This window comes from Hordeum vulgare, chromosome 4H (assembly GCF_904849725.1).
Source record: "Hordeum vulgare subsp. vulgare chromosome 4H, MorexV3_pseudomolecules_assembly, whole genome shotgun sequence".
Lineage (NCBI taxonomy): Eukaryota > Viridiplantae > Streptophyta > Magnoliopsida > Poales > Poaceae > Hordeum > Hordeum vulgare.
Genome location: NC_058521.1, coordinates 270,391,501 through 270,404,665, shown reverse-complemented (window position 1 = coordinate 270,404,665; position 13,165 = coordinate 270,391,501). Strand labels below are relative to the sequence as shown.

General features: G+C 45.6%; 1 protein-coding gene across 1 annotated transcript; it reads left to right on the top strand.

The window, feature by feature from the left end:
- Positions 1-1,030: 1,030 nt before the first annotated feature.
- On the top strand, positions 1,031-4,864 carry LOC123448506. Its single transcript, XM_045125420.1, has 7 exons — positions 1,031-1,344; positions 1,455-1,540; positions 3,082-3,228; positions 3,312-3,420; positions 3,983-4,106; positions 4,206-4,479; positions 4,563-4,864. The coding sequence occupies exons 1-7, from the start codon at positions 1,215-1,217 to the stop codon at positions 4,662-4,664; spliced, it is 972 nt and encodes a 323-aa protein (XP_044981355.1). The 5' UTR covers positions 1,031-1,214; the 3' UTR covers positions 4,665-4,864.
- Positions 4,865-13,165: the final 8,301 nt, after the last annotated feature.

Genomic DNA, 13,165 nt, shown 5'->3' with positions numbered 1-13,165 from the left:
GTCCCTCTCATGAAAATAAATAACCTATTTAAATAAAATACAAATGGAATTTATGGAGCAACTTAAATAAATACAAAACAACAATTTAGTTTCTGTTTTGTGGTTTATTTGCACCTTTAGAACACTTACCAAAACACCAAATCTAGCACTCCAATATCCCCACAATATATCCCAAACATAGGACATTTTTAAAATCAGGTTAGGAGTAAGAGGAAATTTGGATTAGGAATAAAGAGAGAAAGGGGTTTAGAAAATGATAAGCCACCACCTATGCTATGTCTACTAGCCACATCACCACATGCACACCATCACAAGGCATCACATCACCACAAGAACACAAGGCAACTTCTCAAGACATGGACATGACATGATATGTTATGCATGCATGCAAGAAAGAAATACAAGGGGCATCACATGAAATTATGAGCATGAACTCTCTCATAGCATTGACAAGGTGGTCCCACATAGGAAGGTTCCAAAAAGGGAAGGCTTTACACTTAGGGCATTACACATAATCAGGACGCCCACCGGCGCTCCATCGCGGATGCACGACGGAGGGCCGACGATGTGCGGCGATTGGGCTCGCCCATAATCACGACGCCCACCGGCGCTCCATCGCAGATGCACGGCGAAGGCCCGGCGATGTGCGGCGATCGGGGGCGGCACGCGACGATTGGGGGTGGGGGAGGGGAGGGGCCGGCGGCGCGCACTAAGGCGGGTCGAGGCATGATAGGAGGTGGCGGCGCACCGGGGATGTGGGGCAACTGCGGGCGCCCGCGGTGAGGGGCGGCGCGATGGAGGTGGAGATCGGAACGAGAGGCAGGATGGCTGGGTTATCTTTTTTTCTTTTCTGTCGCATGTAATGATTGGTTGACTAATGGCGAGGAACGATTGGTTGACTAATGGTAAGGACTGCAGGTTGATTTCAAAGAAACAGAAGGGGTTTCGTAAAAATACCGCGAGGGTGAACGAGGAGAAACAATAGCCGCTTTATCAGTACCTAGTATAGATATGGTCCCACTTCGCTTCGGCGCTTGGCTACGCACCTAGTCTATTCCCCAACAACTGGACTCGAACCTCCCCTCCTCGTCGCCTCGTCGAATCCATCGAGGCGAGGAAACAAAAGAGAGGTTAGGGTTCCGAATGGACGATCCTAGAAGGTTCTAGAACGTACGCTCGTTGTGAGGCCTCGGGGCAGTGCGCTGCGGTGGCTGATGGAGGAGGAGAAGGCTAGGGGGTTGTCCTCGGCGTCCTCGCCGCTGATCCCGCCGACATCCTCGGAGATCGACCTCGAGGCCGGTGCCGGGGACCAGCTCCAGTGCCGGATCTGCCTCGAGACCGACGGTACGTACGGCTGGATCCGTCGTGCGCGAGCTGTTCCTGCCGCTGCCTGCCGTTATCCTTGGCTGTGTTTTCTTTGTTTTGGCAGGGGTTGACTGCTTCTCTCGGTGTAGGGAGGGACTTCATAGCGCCCTGCAAGTGCAAGGGGACGTCCAAGTACGTGCACCGCGACTGCCTCGACCATTGGAGAGCAGTCAAGGTAGGCGCTCTCATTCCGCTGATGCCCTGGTGCCATCTGGGAGCTCCGAAGCGATGTGATTGTGTGATGGATCCACGTAGGGTTGCAACTGTTGTTTCTTAGCTTAATTATGTCAATGTATGGAAGCTATACCCCGTGTATGTGCTTATAAATAGAGTTGTATCCATTTCGGAACGACTGCCTTGCATTGTACTAATAATCAATCAATTCATTCATGGATTACATAGGGTTATAGACAACTAGAATACATATGGTAGGTTCACCAAGTTTTGCCTTCAACATGTAAGCCTATTAGCTCTTGACTTGCTGTTGGAGTTAATCCTGCCTGTTTTTTTTTTCTTCTCTCTTGTTTATTAGAGTTTTGTGTGACAAATGACAACCCCGTTTTGCGTGTTTAAGTTATGCCATTTACGATCGTGATTTTAGAGACTAGAGTGCAACTCCAGATTGCTTTATGGGGAAATTGAGCAGTCAGGACATTCATGTATGTCGACAGTCTACATGGAGGAAAATTATCAAAGTTTTACAACAACAATGCGTCATATGGATGGACACTATACAATTGCATTTTGATGTAAATAGGAAATTCAGTAACTAAAAAACATATATATAAAATAAAATCATCAAAGTTTTACAACAACAATGCATCATATGGATGAAAACTATACAATTGCACTTTGATGTAATTAGGAAATTCAGTAACTAAAAAACATATATATAAAATAAAATTATCAAAGTTTTACAACAACAATGCATCATATGGATGAAAACTATGCAATTGCACTTTGATGTAATTAGGAAATTCAGTAACTAAAAAATCTATAAAAAAATTGCACTATCAGGTAGATCCACGATTGACATGATATTGCCATAGTTGGCCCAAAGAGGCATGCTTTCTGAAAATAGGTTTATCAAGGTTTGTATTGCTAGTAAATGCCCGCCTATAAGGATTCCATCATCATTTAACAAATTCGCCATACGGACCTTTGGTGCAGTTTCATCAGGTCAAAAACAAAACGTTGTATATTGCATGAACATTCTAAATATACTGATCCCCTCTCTGCACCTTGAAATTTTGATTTAAGATGCGGTGGTAGGTCAGATCTTTCCTTGGCTCCAGTTTGTCAGGCAAATGTTCCTAGGTCCTGTTATGGTATTTAGTATTGGAAAACAATGCTTTCTGTTAGGATATTGGGATGTGTACCACAAAATGAAGTTGTGCTGTTTGGTAAGGTTATATGGAGGTTGTTGGTTTGGATATGACATAAACCATGCTGCTGCTGAGGATGGATCCAATAGTTTAGAGTAGAAATGACGTAGGACACACATTTCCTCTTTCAATTCTTGGAAATATGAGTTCTATTTGTTCAAAAGAAAGTTAAATATTAAACTTCTTCCTCATGCATATGCAAAAGCATTCAGTGGTGTGTCTCTTTGCATTTTGTTGTCAACTCGTCTGAGCTATTTGTAGCTTGCCTTTGTAATGAAATTGTTTCTTTCTTGTGAGATACTAATAGTTCTTGATGCTTTGTTACATACAGGAGGGGTTTGCATTTTCTCATTGCACCACCTGCAAGGCTCCTTATTACTTGAGGGTTCATGTCCACACTGACAGGAAATGGCGAACGCTAAAGTTTCGTTTCTTTGTTACTAGAGATATATTATTCATCTTTGCTCTAGTCCAGTTTGTAAGTCTTTGAGAATCCGTGTCACTTTTCTTTGTCTAATGATGTATTGAGTGGTAAACAGTATTTCTTACTCCTTTATTCAGGTGATCTCTGCATTGGCTTATTTGGTACATTTTATTGATGGGTACCAGCAATATTGGCTGAGGGCGGCCTGGGGTTTTGATAACGAAGTTACTTTTTATTATATATGTGGTAAACAACTTAATCATTTGCACATTTTGTTATTGCCTGCACCCTCTTTTTGCATGATTGTTTGATAATGAATTTATACGTTATGCCTTTGTATGGATGTGTGGGGTGTAGTTCAATCCTTGCCATATAAGTCCCTGTTCGTCCTTAGCACTCAAGTGCATGGGAGCTGTACGTTTTATAGAGTGAAATATACAATTAGATTCTATTTGGCCAATCTCTGTTATATAAGAGTTTATCAGTGTACAAAAGATAACATGAGTGGGAAAATGTATTTTGTTAACAGTACGCAGTAGACGAAAGATCTGTGTTGAATAGGAAAGAGCTAGCTATCTTTACCTTTTATATGCATGCCAATATTGAAGCTGCCACTTTCTTCGTACCGGACCTATTCATTAGTTTGTTATATTTATGCTGTGATGGACTAATACTAGGGTATGTGCGTGCACTACATTGTCCCTAAATATATATGGAGACTGCATTGCTGAGATATATGATGCACTTATGTTGCCCATTCAATTTGAATTCTGAACTGAGTGGAGCATCTTTCTTATTCTTTTTACAGGAGCTTTGTTGTTTTTTGCTTTTCTCGGGTTATCAGGATGCTTCATAACGTGTTATGACCGAAGAGTACGGAGTGACTTGGCTCAGCCTTGTCGAGAATTGTGCCTCTGTTGCTGCCAGCCAGGGTATGTTTTGATGAATTCAGTGACTATATTGGTTAAGCCGTTAATGCTGCATGCTTGGTCATCTGCATGTTCTACGCTCACCTTCCTATTTCATTTCAGGATGTGTGCAGATTGTCATCTTCCTGGCACACTTTGCATGTGGACTGACTGCACCACATGCTTTGAAGGTTGTGCAACTACAGCTGGGGAGTGCGGTGGTTGCTTGGGAGGTGCAGGAGAAGCAGGGTTACCATTGTTCCTCATCATGGGAGTAATCGTGCTTGGGCTGTTCACGGTTGTCGGCATCTTCTATAGCGTTCTGGTGGCAACTATGGTAGGGCAGAGGATCTGGCAAAGACACTACCACATCCTTGCCAAACGAATGCTAACAAAGGCAAGCACTGCTCTCCACTCATCCCTGAGTTAATCAATCATGGTTTTTCCTCTGGCTCATAACTCCAATTTGGTGTTCTCCAGGAGTATGTTGTGGAAGATGTTGACGGTGAACGTGCAGATTGGTCTCCGCCACCACTCCCTGCTGAGCACGTCCAGCAGCTCAAGTCCCTGGGACTCCTATAGCCCATGCCATTGACCTTAAGTTGAGGACCAGCACTATGCACTTCCCCAGCTGTACAGGAAGCACATACTACGATTGCAGGGCATCTATTGTATCGCAATTTGCGCAGCCCAACATGGTGCGATATCATGGGTCCTCTTGTACATTGTAAAACGGAAACTGAAAACACCTTGATTTTCATACAAATGTGTGTTTTACTTAACTCGTGCCCGTCTTGTGCAAAGTTATTGCTTTTAGTTCTTCTAGGATGCGTTTGAGGCTGCATTAGGCCCAGCCAGGCCTGTGCGGTCCCTTTTTGGCCTGTTTTGTTGCTTGGGTCGCATATTTTTTTTGACTTGCATGAAATTTAAAGCACCTTTCGTCTGCATTCAGAGGAATTACCGAATCGGTTATTTTTCCAGAGCTACGCATGAGCGGTGCAACCTGAACCATGTGGGCATGGGGCATGCACCTTGCACGCGTGGGTGTAGTTTTTAGATGTCGTGTTGTTTCTTAAAGTTGTGAAATAAATTGCCCTCACCTTCCTTTCTCCATTACTCTTTCTTTCTCCATTACTCTTTCTCCTCTTCCTCACTTACACTGGTGTTGGCGAGCACAAGAGTGACTGACTGCAAGACGATCCTAGGCGGCGACGAGCGTCGGATTGACCTTGTCTCTTGATTTACTGCTTTCGAGTCAGGGAGGGGATTGATTGGTTTAGGGGAAACACGTCCGACGAACCGTCGAATCCATCGGTTGAACAACATGGATTCTAGGGTTCTTACGGTCCTTTTTTTGATTATATCGGGGGTGGGGATTGGGGTTTATACAAGCACCTAATCAGCGGCGGCGGGGGGGGGGGGGGGGGGGGAGGGGGGTGGGTACGATCTTAATTTCTTCCTCAATCGTAGCAGTTGCACTCGTCCTGATCGTGTTCTTTCAAGAACGATGGGTCTTGCAAGATCGCCTGCTGCGGGTGCCCTGACCACCATGTGCACCGCATCGTGGTCGTCCTCTGGCGTCACCAACGTCCTAGTCCAGAATGCTGCGACACACAAGTCTTGAGGAGCCATGTACTCCCTGTACTTGTCCCTTTTTGCCCTCTGTCCAACATCGTCGGAGTCTACCCGATTCATGGCCCAACATGATGTCCACTAACATAGCGCCCTTCATTGGGTCATGAATCAGTGTCTTCAGCTCCTCCGTCGTAGCCTTCTTTACAACAACATCTGCCTCCTTGTGCATGTCCATGATGCTGGTGAAGTTCAAGCACACTTCCATGGTGTTCTCGAACTTCCTCCTGTCACCGAGCGAGCACCCGAGGAAGAAGGCCCTCCATCCAATGCTCCACGTGTCGGGGATATAACCCCAGGATATAACCTGCCCTATGGGGCCGGATCAAGCTGTAAAGAAGGAACAAGAAGATGAGCTGGAAGACTTATCCAATAAGTCTCCTGGCGGCCCAACACTAGGAGACGGCGACTCAAGGCCGAGAAGGCAGGAGATGCTAGAAACTCTCCTAACTTGGGAAGCAAGATGAAGTAGAATTCTAGTAAGCCACAGGTGCTTATTCCACCCAGACTCTATTGTAAACTCGAGGCCTCTACCTATATATAAAGGGGAGCCCTTTAGCCAGAAAGATCAAGTAAGAAACCCTCGAGAGCTAGATTAGCGATTCCGCATCCTTGTAATCGAGATCTCATCAATATAGACACCAAAGTAGGACGTAGGCTTTTACCTCCATTGGAGGGGCCGAACCTGGGTAAACCCGTCTCTCGTTCCCGATCAACCCCTTCGAGTCGGCACGCCGCGACGATGGCGTTACCACTAAGTCCGTTCAAGAGGACATCTGCCGTGACAAAACCACAATAGTTGGCGCCCACCGTGGGGCTATCGCAAGGTGGAATTGAGTTCTCGGAGGGAACCCGCCCAGGTTTCGGGAGTTACGCGGTTTCCATGATGATCAAGAATTGCCGCAGCGGTCTCTACACCACCAATCCAGGCTGGAATCGTGAGGCCGACTCCGCCAAGTCTAATCAGCAGGTCCCCTTCGGCCAGGTTTACGTGCCGGCACCCTGGTCGAACATCTACACCCCCATCATCGAGCCGGCTTGGTGTGCCCAAAGCGATCGACGTCAAGCCGGTCATCGACACGTCTTTGTCGGATTCACCCAAGGACTCAGCCTTCCGGAAAAGCCGGTGAGCAGCGAGGATATATTCGGCAACCATGACGGCGAGTCATCCATTGGGGACACCAGATCCATCCTTCCTCTCCGTGATGGATGTGGGGGAAGAAGCCGCCGACCCTTCCGAGGAGCCCGATGAGGCGCCTCGTCAAGTCACGGTCTACATGGTTGGAGTCGCGCCGGCGCCGGGTCCATCTACAGAAGGAACCACGAACAGCGTTGGCGGGTCGGGCAAAACACCGACATGCTATGAGAGATCTAGTGGCTGAGGTGGCCAAACTTCTTGAGGGTCCTGCCACTGTGAAAACCAGGAGGAGCGTAACGTGGAGCTAGAAAAACTTCGTGCGGAGATGGTCAAGGTCGATCTGAAAATAGACACTGAGAACACCTCGATGACAGAGTTGCAGGCTTGAATCCAAGACGAGTCACATCGTTTCAGAACAAACGCGTGGTGACTAGGGCTTCGATAGAATGCTCATGAGGCAGTTCACCATAGGAGGCATCTGTCCCGGTTGCCACAAAACCTAACGCCGACTCGCTTGTTCGCCAGTCCACACACACCTGGTGCACCTGCAATTGCGCAAAATCCACCGCCCGGACACGTAGATCGGGCTCAACCACCACCGACCCAGCCTCCTCCGGTCGAGGCGTCACCACAACATTTTCACACACCGCAGGGCCATTTTTCCAACCCCGTTGACAATATGATGGATGCAACGCACAACTTAGAGGCGCTCCCCATACACGGAAACACCCCAATTGAGATTGAAGCTAGAAACACCATTGAGATGGTGAAGACAGTAGAGTCCGAGCGAGCGCAATTCTCATATAGTCGGGATTGGATGCATTCTACTCCCTATATCAGTCATCATGAAGAGTCACCGGCTATTTCCAGTAACAGATGGCGAAAGGAGCCTCGGGTTTCCCCAACCCGGCCAGATTACAGAATGCCCAAGATTTAGTTGACGCAACAAGAGCCCCCCGGCAAATGGAGGCGGAAGCAGCTGCAAGGAGGGCAGCTCAACCGCATGCGGTGAAACCCCAGTCAGCGAGCCCATGCCTAAGGATTTCAAAGGACCTCGCAAGGTGCCAAATAACACAACAGATCTCGAGCCGGTAGCATGGATTGAAAGTTACGAGCTTGCCATGGATATGCTCGACGTCAGTGACGCGGTATGTGCGAAGTATTTTACAATGATGTTAGTTGGACCAACTCGAACTTGGTTGAAAAACCTTCCACCCAATTCCATTAACACTTGGGCAGAGCTCAAGGAACGGTTCATCAAAAGTTTCCAAGGAACATGCAAACGCCCGATGGTAATTGTGGATCTCCAACATTGCATTCAGCGCACGGGCGAGTCGGCCCATCATTGGACTCGCCGAGTTGCACAAATAATCCACTCATCGGATAGCATTACAGCCTCACAAGCCATTCTAATCTTGGAGAAAAAATGTCACTTCCAGCCGCTAGTTCTGAAATTGGGTCGTCTAAAGTGAAAGACTCAAGATATGGGTGACTTGATGGATGTTCTGACAAGATACGCCGAGTCAGATGGCACAAAGGACCCTGGCTCAGACGAGGAGAAAGCCGCCAAAAACAAGAAAAGCGAAGGTGGTAAGGGTAACCAGCCAAACGAGGGAAACCAAAATAATAAACGGAAACAACTTGAGGGTGGATCAGAGTTTGTGGCCAATACGAACACTTGGTTCAAGAATCAGCGCCTTTCTAAAGGACCTTATAACGGGAATAAGCCGCGCAATTATGAGGATGCACTCAAAGCGCCCTACCCAAAGCATAGTACTCAGGACAAGCCATCTAATCACTCATGGGAGAATTGCTATATCTTGCAAGAATTTAGGAATCAAGCTTTTGTGGATGAGCATAATTCCAGATGTGAATCCTTAATGTTTGAGGTGGTGAAGATAAGAAGCCCTTATCATGCTCTCTTTGGAAGGCCGGCTTACGGCGTTTCATGGCTCGTCCTTGTTACATCTATCTCAAACTCAAGATGCCAAGTCCGAAAGGCACCATAATGGTAGGAGGTAGCAAGAAAATAGCCCAGAAATGCGAGGAAGGAGACGCGACTTATGCTGAGTCGGGTTGTGCCACCGAAAAGTTAAAATCTCTCACATACCATGTTGGTAAATAGCCCCTCAAGTAAGCCGCCGGTCGAGTAAGTCAACGTGGCAAAATTTTTGGCCCTATCATATTAAAGAGCCTCCGGCTCGTTATCTTTTGTATCGACCACAAAATTCTGTTTCAGCCATAACCCGAGCATGAGTTTCTATCATTTTAAATATGTTTTCTGGGGTTACAAATCCAAATAAATTATCATGATCAATAAAATTAAGCCAGCTTATCTGGGGGCTACTGGTTCCCAGGTTGTTTAACAGTAATAATATTGTCTTCTACAATCCTATGCTGAGGCTTCTTATCGATCATAGGTCACTTAGGGGCTTCCAACTCATTGAGTTTAGCTTTCTCACCCTCTTTATCGACAAAGACACCAGAAAACGGTTAAACCTGTCTGTATGTTTGATGCGACTCTGATAAGGTGACTCCATGTACTCTTGACTATTCAATGCATTGTGGATCCTGAATTAGCAAGGTTAAAACATTGGTTTGTCACGTGAGAGCCGACATACTGAAAGCGAGGATAAACCATGGGTTATCATACCCGCTTCATTGAAGCAAGACTTGAGCCTTGAAAGCCGGTCTCCTTTTTACCGCATCTCACTGAGCCGGCCTATGAATCATGTTTTATCTCTTGTTTGATTTTTAGGTCTAAAACTTTTTTCAGGAAAGAATACTATCTAAAGGTTATCATGAATATCCGGGTTATTGCGATTATAACCATATTATGAACAGTTAAAAATCGCTCCTCCTACAACAATGTAGTGAGAGATTTAAAAGGGGGGGGGGGGTTAAGCTCATTGCCGGCTTAAAAAGTCCTACCTCTTTACCGTGTCTCATTGAGCCGGCCTATCAAAGATACCTGATTTTTTGTTGCAAAGCATTACAAATTTTTTCAGGAACAAGCCATATTAGCCGGCTCATCGTGGAAAACTAGGATAAAGGAATATCATAACAAGGTCTTATGCAGCAAGCTAAAAAGGCAAAGACAAGCTTGCTTGATGGCACTACCAAAAGCATTCCAGAGTTTTTACTACCCCTATTACAAACTCGCATCACGAGTTGATAAAAATTGAAAGATATTTTAATGCATGGGACCAGTTGTTCTACTAGGCGAGACATTTTGACCCGCCCTTAGTTTTCTTCCTCGGCAATTCAGTATCCGATTCTTCTGGCTCATCTTCATCATCGATGTCTTGCCGGCCTTGCTGAATCCACTGGATTGACCTCAACGACTCAAAGTTTGAAGCTGTTCGAGTCGAAGTAGAAGCACCAACGTCAGGAGCAGTCTTTTTCTTGTATAATGAGGCGGGATTAGCTCAGAGGGCTCATCTTTTGGCATTGGAGCACGTTCATTATCAGCAGTATAAGTTGCATAATACTGAGATGTGTCGACCTGCTCTACAACAAGAGTCACCAGCGGCCGGGTTTCCTTCGTTACTCGAGCAAAGTCTTCTCGAGGAAATTCACACCCATCCAATTTATACTGTGGAAACCCATCCTTCAGAGCAGCCAAATCAAGCTCCCGTAGATATGCTTTGGCATGCGCGAGAGCCAAGTTTGCCCCACCATGAGCTGCTGATTTCCGGGTCTCCGAGACCCATTGCGGCACAGTGGAGAGTTGTTTTAGCATGTATTTGACAGTTCGTGGTGGATACTTTGGATTCTTTGCAGCCATGATAGAATAAGCAGACTTGGTGTATAGCTTTTCCACATAGGAAAAAATCGATTTTAACTTCATCAAGGGCAGTTGCACCAGGGACTTATCTGTTCGGCCTGCAAGACAAGTATAGACTTTGAGTCGCCCTTATAACATCAAAGTTGAAGAAACATAAAGATCACGAAAAGCTTACCAAAGATGGCAGTCAGCATCTCGTTGAGTTGCTTCACCAAAGTGGCATGATTTTCTTTCAAAGGGCCAAGTTTCCCTTCGGCTTTCTCAGCACGGGTTAAAAGAGAAATTCTCTCTGTTTTAAAGTTCTTCATGGCCTCCTCAAGACGATCCTACGCTTGACAAACAGAGCTCTGAAAAAGAGCCGTTGTGGATTCAGCCTCAACTCTAAGCCTCATTTCTTCCTTAAGACGCCTTTGCAGGTCTGCAGCCGTGGATTCGACATCTCCGACGAGCTTCTGATAGAGATACAAAGTTTATAAGAAATTGGGGTTATAAATACACCCCGAGGATGGCTTATTATAAAGCAACATGAAGGTGCTAATAAGCGGGAAGCAAGATAAGATGAAAAACAAAGAATATAAACAAGTCCCAAGCACATTGCAAGCAATATACTTAGCACCTGGGGGCTAATACATGTGAGTTTTTATTTTTCCACATGATAGAGCAAAGACCCGACTCATCTCAAGAAGATGAGACGACCCTTGGGGGCTACAAATCGAATTCATTTTCAAAATATTTAAGACCTAACTCATCACAAGAAGATGAGTCGTCCCTTGGGGGCTACAGGTCGAATTCATTTTCAAAATATTTAAGATCCGACTCATCTCAAGAAGATGAGCGGGCCCTTGGGGGCTACTCACGGTATATAGAAAAGAGAGACTGGAATTAATATTGAAAACAGGTAAGGAGAAGTCTTTACCTCGTATTTTTCCTTAAGAGTGCGAATCATATCGGCTTTAGTATCCCAATTTTTTTATAACCGGGTCAAGTATTGCGGTCTTGTCAAGCGTGGGTCCAACGCGCCCACGTCTCTCTGGGTCTTGCGTTTGGATTGACCAACAAGTTGTGTTTTCTTCAAGAGAAAATTGGTAGCTAAATGAGCGGTTTGATTCGACATCTTTACTTTCCGGATGGCTTGCCTGGTCCTTCTTGCAACAAATATTTTTGAAGAAATGGAAGAAATTGGAATTACCTCTACATCGCCGGCCTTTCTAGCTTCAGAGTCGCCCTGAGGAGAAGGCATGTGAGCGAGATCAGTAAACAAGCAGCCAAGTGATTCAAGTTCTACCTCATATTGTTCTTGTGAAGATGAACCAAGAGCCGAGTCACCCTGAGCCACATCGTTCCCGTGGCTCATGGAAGGAACATGCATTTGACGTGTGACTTTCCAAAAGCTAGAACCCTCCCGCAAACACAAGAATATGATGAACATAGTGGGTCAAGATGAATTTAGCAAAGGAACAAAATATACATAAACGAGAAAGGATCAATACCGATGGAGGAGGATTCAGCAGATAAAAGGGCCCAAACCAGTGATACTGCACATCTCTTTCAAGTTTGATAAGAATTTCTTTGTCTCTTTGTTAAGAGTGTTATCAAAAAGATCCTTAGTGGATAAGCGCTAAACGTCAGATGAATCACCCGAATATTCACACATTAAGCGGGCCTTCCACTAACGGGTCGGATTCACCATCTTAACCAGCAGCGAATCAAATGAATCCAAGTAAAACCATGCCCAACCAAGGCCCTCAACTTTGTACGAACGTGGGCTATTTCGTCCCTTTCCTCCTCACTCGGCCAACCCGATAGCACCACATTGTTACTGATCCTCTCAAATCTGTAACCTGGAAGTTGATTTTTGTTTGCGGGAGCGATATTCTTGTAGTAAAACCAGGTCTTATTCCATCGCTTCGGATGACTCGCCAATTTTGACTCAGGGAACGAGTTGTTTATCCTTTTTTGGAAAGAGATTCCACCAAGTTCACAAGAAGGACCGTTTTTTTATTTTAGTCTGGCGGTTGGCATAGAAGAACTCCCTAAATAGAGTCACTGCCGGCTCAATTTGGAGATATACCTCACACAGAACTTGAAATTGTGATATATTGATCATGGAATTAGGGGCAATATCCTAGGAACTGAGATTGAACAAGTGTAGAAGATCCCTAAAGAATTTTGAGCCGGGAGGGCGAAAGCCTCTTTGCAAATGATCAGTAAAAATGACGACTGCCCTTTGCTGAGGCTACGGATAAGGCTCTTCTTTAGGAGCCCACCAGCTTATCTCTTTCTGAGGTGGCAAAAATCGTGGACTCATGAGGTTTTCTAAAGTAAGCTTGGACTCTTGAGACCTGGCCCAGCTGCAAGCCTTGGAGTTCGTGGGAGCCATTTATGGTTTGAGACGGCCATACAGGAAAATAAGCAGGAATAAGCTAAAGTACAGGACATGAGTGGTCTACTAATTTATGTTTTAAATCAACACTGGAGTTGCCAAAACTGTTACCAAGCAATGTCTTAAACCGACGGAAACGGGCA